Genomic DNA, 19255 nt, shown 5'->3' with positions numbered 1-19255 from the left:
TCTTTTAAAATGATAGCAGATGACTTCCTTATTGTCTCCTCGGCAAAAAGAAAACCATTCATTCAATGATCAGTCAATATAATAGAAAACCCAACCAGAACAGTTTAGTTAAATATAAAAAAGGGATAACTGACTTCCCACAATCCTATATAATCCATTAGCGATATGAGTATGAGTTTATGATCAAGGCACACTTTCCTCCTGGAATATGTAAAATGAAGAGTGATTAAAAGTTGAAAGGTAGACTTTCCTTCAGAACGAGCAAATGCTGTCTTTGCCTAACAAAAAAAATAAAAAATGCAAGTCTTGCTTGGAACTTTGACAAATGACTTTCTTTATGACACTTTGTCTTTCAGAGAGAGAGAGCAGAGATTAGAATCTTTTATTAAACAGCCCATGGATAATTTCTTTTATTATATCCATTAGTGACGCTGGATTAATAACCAGAATGGCTATGAAAGATAATTTTTTTGTTAGAGAACCTACTGATAACACGAACCTGGTGCTGGTTTGTCCCTTCTGTCAAAAAATGTTTTTGAGAAAACATTAACTACCTGAAATATTATGCAGAAATGCATCTAGCCCTTGTCAAGATGTTAATAAAATTACTTTTAACATTGTTTTCTATCTGGACAAAAAAAAGGACTGTTAAGTGCTAAAAAATGACATTGTTTAGTTTGTTAATACGTTTTTATTTCAGAAAAGTGAGAATATTAATTATACATTTAAATATTAAAATAATAATGTGCAAATGAACCTAGTAATACTATCACTGAGATAGCAGTGTTGAAGTTTGATTTTATCTTTTTCAGTGATAATTGCTCTGAAAAACAGATTGTCTGACCTTCAGAAACTCTAAAAGATAAACAAGTCAATATTTTAGATATGAAGTTGGAATATGTTTAGAATTGCAACTTTCTTATTTTCTCTTTTATGCTTTATTTTTTAAAGTCTCAAATAAGCATTTAATAAAAAAGATTTCTTCAGCTTTCATTTACCATATATGCTGAAGAAAATAAGATTTACAAGGAACAAAATTAATACATCAGTGACTCCCTTTGTAGATTCAGCTTAATACAGGTAGTCCTCAACTTACCACAGTTTGTTTAGTGACCATTTGAAGTTACAATTGCATTGAAAAAAGTGACTTATGACAATTTTACCCATTTATATCCATTGCAGATCCCTGTGATCACATAATCACAATTTGGACATTTAGCAACTGGCATGTATTTATGAGGGTTGCAGTGTCCCAGGGCCATATGATCACCTTTTGTGACCTTCTGACATGCAAAGTGAATGGGAAAGCCAGTCACAACCTTATTACCAACTTAACAAGTGCAATGATTCACCTAAAATCATGGCAAGAGAGGTCGTAAATTGGGGCAAAATTAACTTAACAAATGTCTCATTTAGCAACAATTTTTTGGCTCAATTGTGGTTGTAAATTGAAGACTGTACTACTAACACATTCCAATAAGAAACTGCTGATTATAAGCAACCAAACCCACACTTGCTTTTATTTCAGTAACTTACTGTGAGGGTCAATTTGATGCAGTAGTTATATAGTACCAGACTGGAAAACCAGTAGATCATGCCTTTTAGTTCCACTGTAGGCATGAAACCAGCATGGTGACTTTGGACCAGTGACACTCTCTCCCATGGAGGCATATGGAAATGGGAAAGTATGTGATGGTAGAGGAAGAGAGATTGGAAATAGCCATAGTGCAGTCATTTGATAGAGCTGACATTTTGTGATACCACCATTTGACACCTGCTGCATCTGGTCATCTGCAAGATAGGAGATGAAAAGAGACAAGACCGGAAGTACCTCAGTGAGACAGACAGAAAAAACCATGGGCTCTGAAGAGCCTCACATAAATTCTGTCTGACAAACTGATGCTGATTGATCTTCGGATCAGAACTTTCCTACAGGGAAAGTGAAGAAGGAACTGCGTCTCATTAGACCCAGAGGAATAGAACAGGTTCCTCATAAGTCGGAGATTAGCTCTCTGAATCGGCATTGGGGGGAGGCAGCATGGCTGCTATCAAGTTGTCGGCTTCTGGACTAAGCATTCTGAGCAGGAGCGGTGTAGGAATGGAATGTGAAACCTGGTAAGAAGATCTAATTAACCAACTGACATAAATCAGAATCTGGAGAAGGCAAAGAACCTTGTGAGTAGAAATAAATAATATTGATGGATAGATTGGGATTTTTGATGTAAAAAAAGAAAGAAGGGGGAAAAATTGTGGTTTGAATCATTAAGCCCAAAGGGAACTGCTTGTTTTAAACAACTTGGAGACAGAAATGAGGAAATAGAGAATTGACTAACCCATTGGAATACAAACTTTGAATTTGGATTTGAAAAGATTTTGTTTTTAAAAGAGGTTAATTGACAATTGGGAATTCTACAAAGGGAAAGAACAAGGAGGGGAGAAATGAAACTTAAAAACATACCAAGGAGACTTGCTTTGTTCGTGTTTGTTCTAATTTACATACCTTAAGCAACTCTAATCAATGAGAGGTAGAAAGTAACAAGGAAAATAAATAAAGAAAAAGCACTATTTTCTCCACTCATAATCCTATTTTGTCTGGATTTAAAACTTTGTTTAAAAATATCAAGCTATATTGCTGGGAATCATTGAGTTGAAAGAACACAGAGCCATTTGCCTGAGGGAAGAACAAAGACCAAGAAAGCGAAGTGATTAAGATGGCTCCCCTTTCTCTTCCTCTCTATTTTAGTTGAGTCAGAATATAAGTTTAGATCAGAATTGCAAAATAAGAAGAAACTTTGGAAAACTTGGAACTTAAATTATAATTAACTGTATAACTAACTGTAATCTTGGAACTGGACATTATGAAAAGGTGGGAATTTGAAGAATTATGTGAAATTAGAAAAAATATGCGTAAATCATTAAAACTAAGTTTAAATAGAATTTTGAAGTTAGAATCTGAGGAGAGGCAGGAAATGAGGGAAGAAGAGGGGGAGGGTGATGAAATGGTAGAAACAGTAGAAAATAAAAAGTAGACAAAATATTTCACTGGGTTTGACAGTGGTATAGGGAAAATTGAAAAGGGGGAAATGTCCCAACAAAGAAAAGGACAGAAATAGAAAATTGGGACAAAAGACTTACTAGAAAAAAATCAGATATTTAGAAACTATTATGTAGAGAATATAAAGTTGAGGTACGTGATTCACTTTTTACATGACAGCTAAATTGAATTGCTAACTGGTTGAATATGATAATGGAAAGATAATTAAATAAAGGTTAAAATATATAAAATATGGATACATATAGAAATCTTAAGAAGATGAACAAAAGTGAAGTGTGTAGTGCTTGTTACTTTACATAGCAGACCAATGGAATTGTAATGAACATTGAACAGCAAGAATTGTTATGTAAAAAACAGTTTAGTATTTGATATAAAAGACTTATTAGGAAGAAATATATTTAGAAATTGTTATGTGGAGAATATAAAGTAGAGGTATGTGAATTATTATTTTACATGATAATTAAACTGAGTTGCCAATTGATTGAATATGATAATAGAAAGATAATTAAATATAGGTTAAAATACATAAAATATGGATACTCTAGAATTCTTAAGAAGATGAAGAAAGTGACGTGTGTATTGCTTGTTATTTTATATAGCAGACGAATGGAATTGTAATGAACATGGAACAGCAAGGATTGTGATTTAAAGAGCATTAAATGTAAGCTAAGTTAAGATATGGAAAAATGGAAGGGGAACATGAAACATACTTATAATGGAAAATTATTAAGATTATAAAGACAGAACTAAAAAGTTTGGGGCATGTAATGATGGATAACTGTACAATGTTATGATGAGAATAGTTGGGAATTGTAAACAGGTCCACATTCCAGCCAAAAATAAGTTGGGGATGGTGGTGGTTTAAAAATATAATTGCTATGTATGTATACTTTTTTTTCTTTCAAAAAAAGGAGGAGGATATATGTTAAAATTAAATATGTTTATTGAAATGTTTATTATAATTATAATGAAATTATAAATATCATCAACATAAAATGGAACTTGTTCAGAGGCTGAAATATACCAAGTAAATGAGATGAAGAGTGTAGAAGAGAGGGAAGAGGTAAGTGAAGAAGAGAGGGTTAGGAGAGAGGGCGGGGGGAAGAGGGGGAGAGAAAGAAGGAGTGGAAAGGGGAGAGAGGAGAAGGAGAGAAGAAGGGGAAGTAGAGAAGAGAAGGAGATAGAGGGAAGAAAGGCGGTAGGGAGGAGGAGGAGAGAGGGAGAAGAAAGCGATGGCTAAGGGTGCAAATATGGTGTATGGAGAGCAGAAGAGCCAATAATCGTTCTTGGGAGTTGATGGTAAGACAAATTGATGTTAATATTTAATAATATAAAATAATATTGATTAGGTAACAGTACACATGTGGTTATTTGTTATGAAAATGAAAAAATAAAAAACTTTTTATAAAAAAAAGAAAGGAGATGAAAAGATAGATTCTTGCTGTAGATAATCTCAGAGGAAATCTGATTCACCTCCTCTTTAAGAACTCTAAAAGAAACAGACTAGGACTTTTCCTAAAACAGGATGGTACATCAACTCGATCACTTGAACACTTCAACTGATGCCAATGTATGTGTGCTTACAGGCCAAATGTTATATTATAATGTGTTACATGTAATTCACGGTATTGGTTTTTACTTAAAAAATTCTAATGGGGTTGGGATCTGGGAAAGTGTGAGAGTACATATCCCAAGTAAAATCAACATGCCCAACAAATATAAATCAAAAGTGCTGCTGCAAATCCCCTCCCCCACCTGGACATTTTGTCAGAGGGGCTTAGAAATAGGCACTATTTGTTGAGAACAATCCTTCCTATTATGGCTGTCATGACTTTTTGGAATACATCAAGACCTATCTGTACAGAAGGCTTTTAATGATTTCTTTTATTGAGTGAACTATCCATGCCATGAATATTGTATTATGAAATATGAATATTGTATTATGATGCATTACTGTATCATCATTCAGTATTTGTGTATAGTATTTTATCACATTTTGACTAAAGCATGTACCTCCTAAGGCTCAGAGAAAATGAAGAAATGTAAATATGCTTATAAATAAATAAATTTGAAGTTCACAGGATTCCTAATCCTGCTTTAAAAAGTATAGTGTGTATGTGCGAAATATTTATCAATTTACAGTAAGAACATGTTTCTTTCATCCTCAATTAGATGATCAAAACTTAAAAATAAGTAGTACTTATTGTTCAATTTAACTTGAAATGATTTAGTATGCTTTTCTATGAATTGAGAGAAAAGTCCAGTGGAATGTTTCCAGTTATGGAAATCATTCCATCAGCAACTTGAAGATTTTTTACCCTCTGGAGCAACTGTTTTCATTGTATAGAAAGTTTCAAAGAGAAGAATAGGAGGTAATCTGTTGACTAAAATATGTGGATACCAAAGGCAAATTATGTATGTACTTCATGTGGAACCAAAGTATAGACCTTCAAATCTATTAACTTTTAGCTACCTTTCCTACTCATATTAAATAGCTGTCTCTTTTTTTACAGACATTTATCTGTAAATTTCAGTCACATTTTTTCCAGTTAATTATATTTCTTTTACATCATAACTATAATTTATCAATGATTGCTTCTGGATTAGGCTCAAATGAATGAATTGTTTTAAGTTAATGTATTCTATATTTCCAAGGTCTGAAAAGCCAATTGATGAGGACATTTATTGAATTGAAAAGTTAGTAGAAGCAGCACTTCTATCACTACTTGGGTGGAGTTTAAAGAGGAGGAAGTAGTACTACGCTTGATAGTGTACCTTTTGATGCTAATTTCATGTCAAACTGGAAATAAATTTGTTGATTTCAGTTATATTATTTAGCAATCCTGTTTATTGTTGTCATGTAGTTTTGATTATTTTTGTATTTGTTTTGTTTTTTTAGCCGAGCAATCAAGACAAACCAAGATCTTCTTCCTGAAACACCTTGGACGCAGTTATTCTATAATGACTTTTGGGGTACTCTTCTGACCCACAGCGGGAGTCATAAATCCTACAGACCTCTCTGCACACTCTCTTTTCGCATTAACTATGCTATTGGTGGAATGGATCCTTGGAGTTACCATCTTGTAAATGTCCTTCTACATGCAGCAGTCACGGGTCTTTTCACGAATTTTTCTCGAGTGCTGTTTGGTGATGGACACTGGACCTTATTAGCTGGTTTGCTGTTTGCTTCTCATCCCATTCACACTGAAGCAGTGGCAGGGATTGTGGGAAGAGCTGATATTGGAGCTTGCCTTTTCTTTCTGCTCTCCCTAGTCTGTTACATTAAGCACTGCTGTACAAGAAACTACTCGGAAGGAACCTGGGGCTGGATCTTGGGTGCCGGTCTGTGTGCCACTTGCAGCATGTTATGGAAGGAGCAAGGAATTACCGTGCTGGCAGTGTCAGCGGTTTATGATGTATTTGTATTTCATAGGCTAAAAATGCACCAAATTGTTCCTGCTGTATATAAGGTGAGTGGGATTGTGTTTTGCAGTTATAGATTATAACAGCACACAAATACACAGATTTTATCAAAAACAGAAATGAATTATGTAATGATTCAATCTCCTTGGTTTTTCCCCTCAACAACAGCAGGCACTGTACTTTTTACTCTGAAAGGATTCAGTTATTTTCACTATAAACAAAGACCATGGTCTCATTAATAACCATGTTGTTTTATTTGTAATTGCCTTGGGCAAATGTTATTGTTGCTTCTACTAAGAATTTTGGAAAGGTGGGGGGATATTCTTTATCTCTCTCTCTCTATCCATCCATCCATCCATCCATCCATCCATCCATCCATCCTTCAGGTTTATATTCAGCAAAATCATAATTGACTTATGGCAGCTTAGAATAATATATAACACAAGAAAGTTTGTATTTGGTAATACAGATAGGTATGACTTTAGTAAATAACGTGATTGTACAAAGTATTTGAAACCAGTGCTTTGCCAACCGAGCATGGGACTTTGATTTGGAAATAGCTGTCTTTGAATTCTTAAAGCAAATAAGACAGTTTGCAAGACTTTTGTGACTGATTTGATAGCTGTCCCTGACTGTATTTTCATGTGTAGCCAAATGAGCTTTACAAAAAAAGTGACTGTTGTAATGAGTAAAAAAAAATACTTTGTATACATTTCTACAGTTTGTGAGGCACCTCTTTCGATCGTCTTCCACAGCCCTAGCAAACCCTGATCTTTATGCAATTTATGGCTCTGGACTTTCATTTTAATTTGCTTTTTTTATCACCATCCCCCCTGAAGGGTTATTTGAGGTTGTGGGTTGATGAGCTACTAGTTTAATCCAAAGTAAATCAAGCTCCTTTCCCCAAGACATTAAATCAAATTGCAAAATAAACCTAATAGTTTGTCCAGATTGCTACTTTTTAAAAAAATGTGAACTTATTGTTGTGTATACATAGATTGATTCGTAGAATGCTTTCTTTGTATAGTCATTTTATATAACTATTTTCCAAGGCACGCAGAGCTATCCCAATAATGTGAAACACAATTTCATCAAGTGAATAGATTTTAAAGAGAGTTGTAATTATAGAAGCCATGCATATTCATATGCCTAATTCTGCCACTGCATTTCCCAGCCTGAGAATGGGGGTGTTAATCAACTTTGCAGATTACAGTATTGTGTCCAATTAGTACTACAGAGCTTATTTATGTCTCCCTGCATTATGTTTGCCTCCATATTGCCCTGGCTTTTGCATATGAGGCAAAGGGTATGACAATATTTTGATTTAAAATGCATCAAAATTACTTCTTCATTGGCTGTATTATTAACAGCACTGTTAAATGCTTAGCTTTTACATTTTCTGAGTACCAGCCACTGTTTTAGGAATCAGGTCATTCCAATGTACAATATATAGACAAAATGACTGCTAAATACCTTCCAATGTTTTAAAGCAGTAGTTTTCAATCTGTGATTCCTGGATCCCTGGGGGGGTGTGCAATGTCACAGGAGGTTCACGAAGGCTTGAAGAAATGTTATGATTTAAATCTTGAGTCCTGGGGTTCGTGACCATGGTCCATGGTCATAAAATGTATTTAAAGGGGGTCTCTAGTAAAGAAAAGATTGAGAATTGCTGCTTTAAAGAATGGTCGTTTTTAAAAAATAATGAAAGTTTTATTTAAAGTATATAAGCTTTTTCTGAAGAATCATATAATGGGATGGAAGGGGCCACAAGATCATCTAATTGAACCCTCTAAAGTATGAAAACCAATTTTTCATAAGGGCTGTCTTATCTGTTCCAGAGGTGGAGAACCACAAATAGTCTCTTCCACAGTTGTATAGATCTATCAAGAAGATTTTAAAAAAGAATTATATTTAACTGAAATTTAGGGAATAACTTATATTATCTATTTCTGCTTCCAGCTTCTCTGAAAAGTATTTTTTGATCATGTTCCCTGTGGTTTCCCTTTATATATCTGAGCATGGCTGTTCCAAACTAAACATTGTAAACTCTTTTAATCTATTATTTAATCTATTATCTTATAGGGAATAGCCTGAAGTCTCTGAATCATGTTTATTGTTATTTTCTGAACATTCTTCAAGCTGTCAATATCTTTCTGTAAATGAGATGCCTAGAATCATATGCAGTATTCAAAAGCGTGTCTCACCAATGCCAGGTAGTGAAGACGGATAACTTCATGCTTCTTTCATACACTTTCTAATGCAGTTCAGTATGGTGTTGGTCTTTCATGTTCAGATTGCTATCAATGACCACATCCAAATCCTTCTCTGTGTTTCCAAATCATGATTTCCCCATTGTGTACACGTGTCCTATATTTCTTTCCTTCTTAAATGTAATACTTTATATATCTCGCTAGTAAAAGACATCCTGTTCTTTTCAGCCCAGTCAACCAATTTCTCCAGATCAGTCTAAAATCTGCTGTCATACTGCATCTCTCAACTTTCTGTTAAACTTAAATTTGATAAGTTGCTCATCCCTACCATCATCCAAGTCATTAAAAAAATTGTTGAAAAATATTGGCCCCAGAGCCGAAGCTAAAACCCAAACCTTCTGAAACCCCCACTAAATTACAGTTTTCTAATTCTATATTAGAGAATTAATTCCGACTCTTTGTACTTAGTTGTCTGATACATTTTGCTATAGTGTCACCTAAACCACTCTTTAACAAATTAGTTGTAAGTTGGAGACTACCTATTATTACCTATAATAATTGAATATATTACTATTACAGATGAAAATATAAATGATTTGGATCTCTAAAAATAAAAGTCAAGTAGAATGAAAATAGGAAACATAAGATTAAATGCAAAGTAGACCACAGTCATCATAATAGGTCCATCAGCCAACCTTAGAACTGATAGAGTTGTAAGGAAGGAATATATTTAAATGGTAGATAGCTTCATTTTGATCAACCATAAGAAGGTACCAGCAATCAAATGTGCAACAGACTAGCACAGTAGGGTACCAAAGAAGACTTTGGAAATGTATTCCTGTGGAATTCATCAGGTAATGGTTTCATCTCTGACACTCAGGAGAACTGAGTATTGGTGCTTTTAAATTAGGTTTGAAGAGGATTCCTAGGAATACCATGGAGAGCTGAGGTAACAAACAACTGGATCATAGAACAAGTCAAACCAGAATTCTTCCTCAAGGCACAAACAGTAAGGCTTTTTTGGACACCTCATGGGAATACCTAGTTCTGTTGGGAGAGCTCTATGCTTGGAGAAATTGTAAGAAACAGAAAAAGAGGACAAACAGTAGCATGGCAGATAATTCAGTTACAGACTTGATTGTATATTTAATCATTGCCAAATATCTAATTATCTGTAGCATTCAATGTATTGCAATATGGTAATGGACAGACTTATATATCATTTAGGGTTTTATAGTATAGATATTTTTATTAAAAATTAAGGAAAGTTAATTTTATTTTATGGAAACTGTAAGAGAGCTAATGCTTCAAGAAAGTCATATGAACCAAAATAATATTTGCACTGCATGGAGTTCTCTTTTTTGCTGCTTGATCAAAAATGTGCATTCTTTCAAGATCTGAGAGTTAAGCCAATTGAGTCACCCTTAAGTAATGACATAAACTTCAGTTATTAAGAAATCTGGTATATCTTAATTATTATCATTTTAAATCTTAAAATTCAGGTCTATGATTTGTTCCACTGGCAGTTATTTTATTTTTAGAAAATAATGCTAAATTGAGAATTTCAAATCCACATTAATTGCAGTACCTTATTGAAAAAAAACCTTCAATCTTTTATGTCCTCTCTAAGGTTATCTGTGTAAACTATTTTTCAAAACAGGAGCATTATAATAAGAATGAAGACATCCTTGTATATAAAAGCCCTTCACTGAATAGGATAGTACGTTTCAGTAAATTATCTTTTTAAACAATAGTGCCAGGAATATTTGGACTTTATGTGGACTCACAAGTGTTACAATACACTTGTGAGCTTGTAAGGATCCTTTTACAGCTGTTACGACAATATTGTCTATTTATAATTTGAAAACAATTGGTCCCAAGCAAAAAAAGGGGGAGAAAAATCCTAACAACCTGGTATGTAGTAAATAATTGTTAGATTTAGAATGTTGCCTGACGCCTTGCCAGTTCTTTTATTTCCACATAAGTGTTCTAAGACAAATGTGCCTTTAAAAGTGCACTAAACTGTTAAACATGGCCTTTGTGTATGCTGTGGATTTTTATACTTTGAAGAGCAGAATAAAAGGTTAGAAGCACAACTGATTATTCGCTTGTAGAATAGATGTATTCAAGATTGTTCAACCGAGATTTAATTTCTCTAGCATTTATATCTCATTATAAACGTGTGAAAGTCTGAACAAATATTTGTGTTTGTTTCTGTCCTGCAGTTTCCTGTGTCCTAGAAAACAACAGGTGCTATTAAAACAACAACAAAAACATGCTAACTGCAGTTCCTAGTAAACAAGCCCAATAGCTAGAGAAGATAATTTTGAGATTTCTCATCTTTTAAATGCCTTACTGCACTATAATTTGAATAGCATCATTAAGCCAAAACTTATAAAAAAATAGCAACAAAAGAAGCAAAGGAGAATAATAAAATTTCAGGCAATGATTTTGTGATAGTTTAACGATTTTCAATGAATAAATAAAGAACTCCAAAATCATTTGCTTCCTCTGTCTGCTTTGTCTTCTATTACTGCATTATTTAAAAAGTCTAGCAGACTTAAAGATCTTCCACACACCCTTATAATCTTATCTGGGGATATAGTGAACCTCTGAAGCAGATTTTGAAGTTGTGCTTTTCCTTTCCTTTGGAATACACACATACATACATACATAAAAATAAAAGGAAATGTCATAAGTGTAAACTTTAAGTGAATTGATATTCTTGTTATCCAGTATTTGTGACCTTTTTTTAAAGTCACTGCTTTATTTTTGGATCATCTTTTTGTCTTTGCTTTTAATGATCATATTTTGATCTATATTTTATTGCAATTATATGTAAACAAGTCATCTCTTGTTGAAAAGAGTAGTACAATGAAGAAAGAATAAAGGGTTTAAAAAACTAAAATGAACAAAATTTCTTATGACTTATAAATCTGTGCCTCATTATTTTAAAAACATTTTAGAATATACTCTCCTATACAGTAATGAGGAATCAGAATCTGATGTAACTCTAATGAAATTAGAGTTAAATGGAAATTATTAAATGGAAATTATTTAAAAAGTTCCAGCTTTAAAATAATCAGTACAGCACAGGGTTTACTGCTGTAAAAGACCCAAAACTTAAGTAACAGGAAAAAATGTGAACACATTGAAAGTCTTCCAGATTTTTTATTATTTTCATTTCTCTTTGAAGCTGAAGATGAGATTATAGGTTTTTCTCAGGAATTTGTACAGATGGTTCTTGCCTATTGCTGAATTCAAGAATAGGATATCTTACTCAGGGACATTTAGATTTAAGGGGATTGTTAGATGTATTCCTTTTCTCAGAAAACTTTTTCTTAACATGTTAGATACTGAAATAAAATGTTTTAGGAAAAAATGTTATGTTAGGATACTTCAGGAGTACAAAAAATAAATTTTAATATTGAGACATTTAAAGCAGTGATGGTTTCCTACCAGTTCGGACCGGTTCAGCCGAACTGTAGTGGCTTGGCGGCCTGGGTTGCTGGAACCAGCAGCGACCCAGGCCTGCCATGCTCCTGAACTGGTTCACCGGGGGGCGCTATAGGCACCGCTGTCTTGTTTTTCACTTCTGCACATGCGCAGAACAATTTTTATTGCACTGCGCATGCACACATAGTGTGGCCATGAGCAAACCTGCAGTAGTGCCTGCCAGAACCCATCCCTGATTTAAAGATATAATTTAAAATATTTATTTGGGCCATAGACATTTGTTTGTGCTTCAATACAGCAGTATTGATTATTACAATGCTATATTAAAACTATGATTCCTAGTTTCAGAAAAAAATTGTTACTTTATCCAATGCTAAATATGAAAATGTCCTTTTTTGTTTTGGTATGCTAGGAAATCAATACTATATGAAGAATGTAAAATTGCAACAACGTACTGGAAAAGACTGGTAAATGGGAAAAAGCTGATTATAGAATATGCATGTAGAAATATTTTATTTATATAATGGTCTGTCTTACCATGTACTGTTTATTCACTAACTACTTTTATTAAGATGGAAGCATGATGAGTGTATTTACATCATTCTTCTGCAAAAATTCTAGACATCCACAAGACAGCATGAATGTTTTTACTGTGAGAAAGTATTGTATGTTACAAGACCAAAACAGCTAATGAGAAGCAGTACCTCCTAGTGTACATTCCCTCCCAAAAAATTTCATGTGGAGAATTATCATGAGCCGTGGTGAACACAGTGGTTAGAATGCAGTATTGCAAGTTAGCACACTGCTCACTGCCAGGAATTCGATTCTGACCGGCTCAAGGTTGATTCAGCTTTCCATCTTTCCGAGGCTGATAAAATAAGGACATGAGGATTGTTGGTGGGCAATATGCTGATTTTGTAAACTGCTTAGAGAAAGAGAAGGTTGTAAAGCACTGTGAAGCTATATATTAGACTAATTTCTATTGCTACCAAATGGGCTGATTCATATATGAAAAGATACTCCTATAGGTACTTTGGTGAAAACCTGTGTAAACTTTATGGATCAAAAGTACTACTTTGAAATTCATCCTATATCTAGTAGTAGCCAATGTAGTGCCTGAAATATTAATATACTCATGAAGGTCACACCCACCTCAGAGGTGATATTCAGCAGGTTCTGACCAGTTCTGGAGAACCAGTAGTGGAAAATTTGAGCAGTTTGGAGAACTGGTAAATATCACCTCTGACTGGCCCCTCCCCATCTATTCTCTGCCTCCCGAGTCCCAGCTGATTGGGAGGAAAGGGAGATTTTACAGTATCTTTCCCCTGCCATGCCCACCAAGCAACACCCACAGAACCAGTAGTAAAAAAAATTGAATCCCACCACTGCCCACCCATAAATGGACCATTGCATTTTTCAGGTGCAAAAGCATTTCCATATTGCTGCATTACAACAATGAAATTGATAACATGAGGTATGCACCAGCAGAAGGTATTTAAAAACCCCACATTTCATTTGGAAAGAGCTGTGGAAATTCTTAAGATGCAGGCTGTTCCCCGAGGGAAGTGTTCCTGCCTGACTCCTGGAACCAGAGACCCCAACCCTCAGTAATGTTGTTTATTAAGCTGGGTTTGGAATCATCCACTAAATAGGGAAGACAGTGTGTCCAAATTTTTGCAGACAATTCAGAAAGATGTAATATGGTTTCAGAAACTACTCCTTTCTTTATTACCTACCAGCAAGATCAATCCTATTCCATGCCCATGACTTAATTTTGACTGAAAGGAATCCAAATCATCCATTTCTCATATAGCTCTTAGCAATTGAATTCTCACCACAATCTCAACAGATTTCCTTTAAAGGAAATACTGGAGATTGGACTATAGGCCAATTCTAGGAAGTGCCTCTTTAGGAAGGGACAGATTATATCATCTTTCAAACCTGGAGACATCTTCATTTATTATTAAGAGGCAGTCAATAATGCCGCCCTCTGTTTCCTGAAGAAGTCAGGAGGTGCAGGGTTCCAGAGCACGTGACAAAAGGGATGCTGGAGATATCAATATATTTCTCAGATAGTTGCATATAAATTGCTTTTGATTGAATCAGTGAGCATTATGTGGGTATGAGAATGGTAATCAGTAGTAATCAATATAAATTTAAATGCACTGCATTGTTATTTGATTAAATTTGTGCTTGGACCATTTTATGCTCACAATATATGAAAAGTCATTATATATTATCTATGCTGCTAAGTATTCAAACAATTTCTTCAGTGAAATATTTTGATTATTGCTTTTTATTTTATTATATTACAGAGTAAACCAATTCGCTACCCACACAACAAATGCAGCATTAAAAAGTGCTGGAAAAAATACTTTTAACGTACTGAAAATAGTTAAAATTAGCTTTAAAAGCCCTTATTGTATAAAGTGTCACTATGAATAGATCTAAAAATTATCATAATTTCCTTTCATTTTTATTCTTTTTCGCAATAAAAGTCACCAACACTTAGTGACTCCATGCTGGTATAAAGTAAACTACCATGAATTGTTTTTTAAAAAAAAGGTGAGTGTTTTCATCTTTGAGTCTCCTAACATTTCCTCCTCTGCCTTAACTGAGAGCCCAAAAGTAGAAAGTAGCATTTCCAGTTTTATTAAGTCTGTATATTATTATGACTTAAGAGTAAAATCTGTGCTGCTAGTTATACTTAAAACAAGCCATAAGCTATATTCTGAAATCTGTTTATTTAAATTAATCATAGTACAAACCTTTTATCTAGGTTTAGACAAAATATCAAAGAGCAGTACAGTAAGTTGAAAGTGGAAATGAAAATTTTTATTCTCTTCAAGGTTCCACAGGAGACAGTAGTATGTGGAGGTGGAGGAAAGGAAAGCTGAGGCTCATACTTGTAAATGACAAGAATAGTTTTCCCTGACTATAACCTTTGAATGTGTTACAATGTTACAATGTACCTGCCTCCCAACAGCATTACAACAGCTCTCCCCTCGCTCCTCGAGTCAGTAGCCGAGCTGGCGGTTGAGTTTCCCAGGCTTATGGTGCTGGGGGATTTCAACCTGCCTTTGCTCGGCGAGCACTCTGATGGAACGCAGGAGTTCATGGCTTCCATGACAGCCATGGGCTTGACCGAAGTAATTCGGGGTCCGACTCACTCAGCGGGTCACACGCTCGACCTCGTATTTCTCTCGGAGCAGTGGAGTTGTGATCTTGGTTTGAGGGGTATCGAGATCTTGCCCCTGTCATGGTCGGACCACTGCCTACTGAGGCTTGACTTTCGGAGGCCAATCCCCCACTGTAGGGAGGAGGAACCGCTTAGGTGGTTCCAACCCAGGCGCCTTATGGACCCTTCGGGCTTTCAGATGGCGCTTGGTGTTATACCTGATACTCTCGTCCACAGTCCGGCTGAGACCTTGGTCGCTGCTTGGAACTTGGCAGCGGCAGAGGCTCTTAACCGGATTGCGCCTTTACGGCCTATCCGAGGCAGTGGATCCAGGAGGGCTCCTTGGTTTACTGAGGAACTCCGGGAGATGAAGCGCCAAAAGAGACGTGTGCCCCTCCTGGCTGGTCGCGAACAGCAGGGAGGTGACATGGGGCTGGATCCAGGCGATAGTTACTGCCTCCCTCCGGGAGGGGTTCTTTCCCCCCCTAAAGGCGGTGGTGGTGAGACCCCTCCTGAAGAGGCCGTCTTTGGATCCAGCCATCTTAAATAACTATCGTCCAGTCTCCAACCTCCCCTTTGTTGGGAAGGTTGTTGAGAAAGTGGTGGCCTCTCAGCTCCGGCGGTCCTTGGATGAAACCGATTATCTAGACTCCTTTCAGTCTGGATTCAGGCCTGGCTACAGCACGGAAACTGCTTTGGTCGCATTGACCAATGATCTCTGGAGAGCCAGAGACGGGGGCCAGGCCTCCGTCCTGGTGCTCCTTGACCTCTCAGCGGCCTTCGATACCATCAACCATGGTATCCTTCTGCGACGGTTGTGAGAGGTGGGGGTGGGAGGCACCGTTCTTTGGTGGTTCTCCTACCTCTCGGACAGGTCGCAGTCGGTGTTGGTTGGAGGGCAGAGGTCGACCCCTAGGCCCCTTAAGTATGGGGTGCCACAGGGTTCGGTCCTGTCCCCCCTCCTGTTTAACATCTACATGAAGCTGCTGGGTGAGATCATTTGGTGGCACGGGATAAAATATCACCAGTACGCGGATGATACACAGTTGTATCTGTCCACCCCATGCCAACTCAGTGAAGCGGTTGACGTGATGTGTCAATGCCTGGAGGCTGTTAGGGTCTGGATGGGGGTAAACAAACTTGCTCTCAATCCTGACAAGACTGAGTGGCTTGTGTTTTTCCCTCCCAATAATTGGCCATGTATTCCATCTCTCAGGCTGGGGGGTGAAATTATACACCCCTCAGACAGGGTCCGCAATTTGGGGGTCCTCCTGGATCCACAGCTGACTTTAGATCATCATTTGTCGGCTGTGACCAGGTGGGCATTTGCCCAGGTCCGCCTCGTGCACCAATTGCATCCCTACCTGAACCGGGAGGCTCTCACAACAGTCACTCACGCCCTTGTGACCTCAAGACTGGACTACTGCAATGCACTCTACATGGGGCAGTCCTTGAAGAGTGTTCGGAGACTTCAGCTTGTCCAGAATGCAGCTGCACGAGCGATTGTGGGTGCACCTCGGTACACCCACGTTACACCTATCCTCCGCGAGCTGCACTGGCTGCCTATTGGTCTCCGGATACGCTTCAAGGTGCTAGTTGTCACTTATAAAGCCCTACATGGTATTGGACCTGGGTATTTGAGAGACCGCCTCCTGCCAATTACCTCCCAAAGACCTATTAGATCCCACAGACTAGGCCTCCTCCGAATTCCATCTGCCGGCCAATGCCGATTGTCGACCACCCGGAGGAGGGCCTTCTCTGTGGCTGCTCCGGCCCTCTGGAACGATCTCCCCGTGGAGATTCGGACCCGCCCTACCCTTCAGGCTTTCCGTAAAGCCATTAAGACCTGGCTGTTCTGGCAGGCCTGGGGCTGCTGAGTCCCATCCCCACTCGAATTGGTGTGTTTGTTGAGACCTTTTAAACTGGTTCTGTATTGTTGTCTGTCTTTGTTCTTCCTTTTGTATTGTTCCCTTCCCTTCCGGTTTTGTTAGCCGCCCTGAGTCCCTTCGGGAATAGGGCGGCATACAAGTTGAATAAAACCTAAACCTAAACCTATATTGCATTTTTTTCTACTTGGTTTTGCTTTCTGTTGGTCCATCCACAAGGTCATTATTTTGAGTAGCAGTCTTATATAATTTTAATGATTTCCCCCCCTAAAGCAGGGGTATCAAACTCACGTTGTCACGTTATATATTAGGACTTTTTCCCCCTTCGCTAAACCGGGCGTGGGTGTGGCCAACGTGTGACTCATCCAGCCTGCGGGCTGGGAGTTTGACAGCCCTGCCCTAAAGAATAAGAATTCAAATAATTAGTGTTAAAATGAACTTTACTGTTTCTTTCAATTTCAGCCTTTGCAAAATTCTATGGTTCAATCCACCTATATGCATTTGAAAATGACAAATGGAAAAAGCATTAAAAAGTTAGTCTTTGCATTTACTTTTATGTCTTTTACAATCAAGACATCATAGAGTTTCAGGGGGCCATTTAGGCAATATCTATTCCAATACTATGCATGATGCAGAAACAAAATTAAAGCCTTCTGGTCTTACTTAAAAACAACATGAAATTATTGGGCATTAATATTTCAATATGATTAATTTCAGTTCCCATCTAATAGGGAGGGTTAGTCTATGGGTCCAAGGTGTTGAACCTTCTTTATAGTTGTGCCTGCATGTGGAAAAAGCCTTCTCCAAGAGATCTGGTGGGCCCCAATCCTGTTGGCTTTTCATAAAGCATTAAAAATTCAGATGTTCTCATTTTTTTTTATTCCAGCCATATTATGATTTCTTTGTGTATTGTTTACATCACATTTTTTTTGGTTTTAATTTTCTGTAAGCTGCCTACAGTCACTATTTTTCACAATATAGCCACTAAGAGAGGTGGTTATATCAGTTATATAAATAAATAAAAAATTGTACATGAATTTGCATAGTTTAATGATCAAATCCAGCAATAACAGGCACACAAACTAAGAAATACCAGTCCTTCCTATTTGACTTTGACATATTCAAATATGACTTTCTGTTTGAAAACTTGGATGAAATTGACCTGTTTCTTCTAAATTCTTTAATGATTCGGAAGTAACGTGTCATGTTTACTTATTGTTGATGTCCATTTGGTTTGTCAGAACATTTTGTATCAGCAATTTATAGCAGTGCAGAAAAAGAAGATTCACAGCAGGGCAGCATGCCAGATGGTTCCTCTGCGTTCTGTTGGGTTTATTTGTGCTTCCATGATGAGTTCCTAATCCCTACTCCTGTTCCTGATTTAGCCTATTTACTTCTATCAAACTGCTACATTATTTTTCTTTGCCATTCCCAGCCTTTTCTCCAGTGAACACATTAATATCCTGTTGAGTTGTATATCAGATACATAGGTTTATAGATCCAAACATGATTTTTATTAAGGATTAAGACATCTAGAGAGAAATGTTACCTTCCCTTTTCAGAAATGCTTTTTAAATTATAAAGAATCATGTATCTTAACATCTAGTTAATTTATTATAGCTTATAGTTAACATTCGTTTCTTAACGGTTCAAAAGAGGTAGGCAGTATAAATTAATGTTTAACTATCTTCATAGAATCATGGCATAGTAATTTTTGAAAGTATTTAAACTGATTAAATAAACTGTGAATTGTATAACATTTCTTAACAATTTTCCTGTATTTTCAGTGCCTCAGTGCCTTTTAGGGTTCATTTTCTTTATTGCTTGGTTTATATCTTAATTTCAAGCTTTGGAGATATGGTTCATAAATAAAACATAGTAATATCAATACCAATTTTAACTATACATTTAATTATGTTAGATCTATTAACATAATTAGGGCCACTATTTTATCTTTCTTGCTATAGATAATAATATCCAAAAATTCCCCTAAACTTGTGGCATATTGGTTTCTTAGTAATAAGCAGCAAGAATGTAATTGAGTGTT

At 36.5% G+C, this 19255-nt stretch overlaps 1 protein-coding gene across 1 annotated transcript in view; it reads left to right on the top strand.

The window, feature by feature from the left end:
- Positions 1–19255, top strand: part of TMTC2 (transmembrane O-mannosyltransferase targeting cadherins 2) — a 187656-nt gene that overhangs the window by 64198 nt on the left and 104203 nt on the right. The window contains exon 2 of the mRNA XM_032221173.1: positions 5955–6525. Within this exon, the coding sequence (XP_032077064.1) occupies positions 5955–6525 (571 nt within the window). The remainder of the gene's footprint in view (positions 1–5954; positions 6526–19255) is intronic.

The sequence above is a fragment of the Thamnophis elegans genome, chromosome 7, assembly GCF_009769535.1.
Source record: "Thamnophis elegans isolate rThaEle1 chromosome 7, rThaEle1.pri, whole genome shotgun sequence".
Taxonomy (NCBI): Eukaryota; Metazoa; Chordata; class Lepidosauria; order Squamata; family Colubridae; genus Thamnophis; species Thamnophis elegans.
The sequence above is the reverse complement of the archived record's forward strand: the minus strand, read 5'-3'. Positions and strand labels throughout refer to the sequence as shown.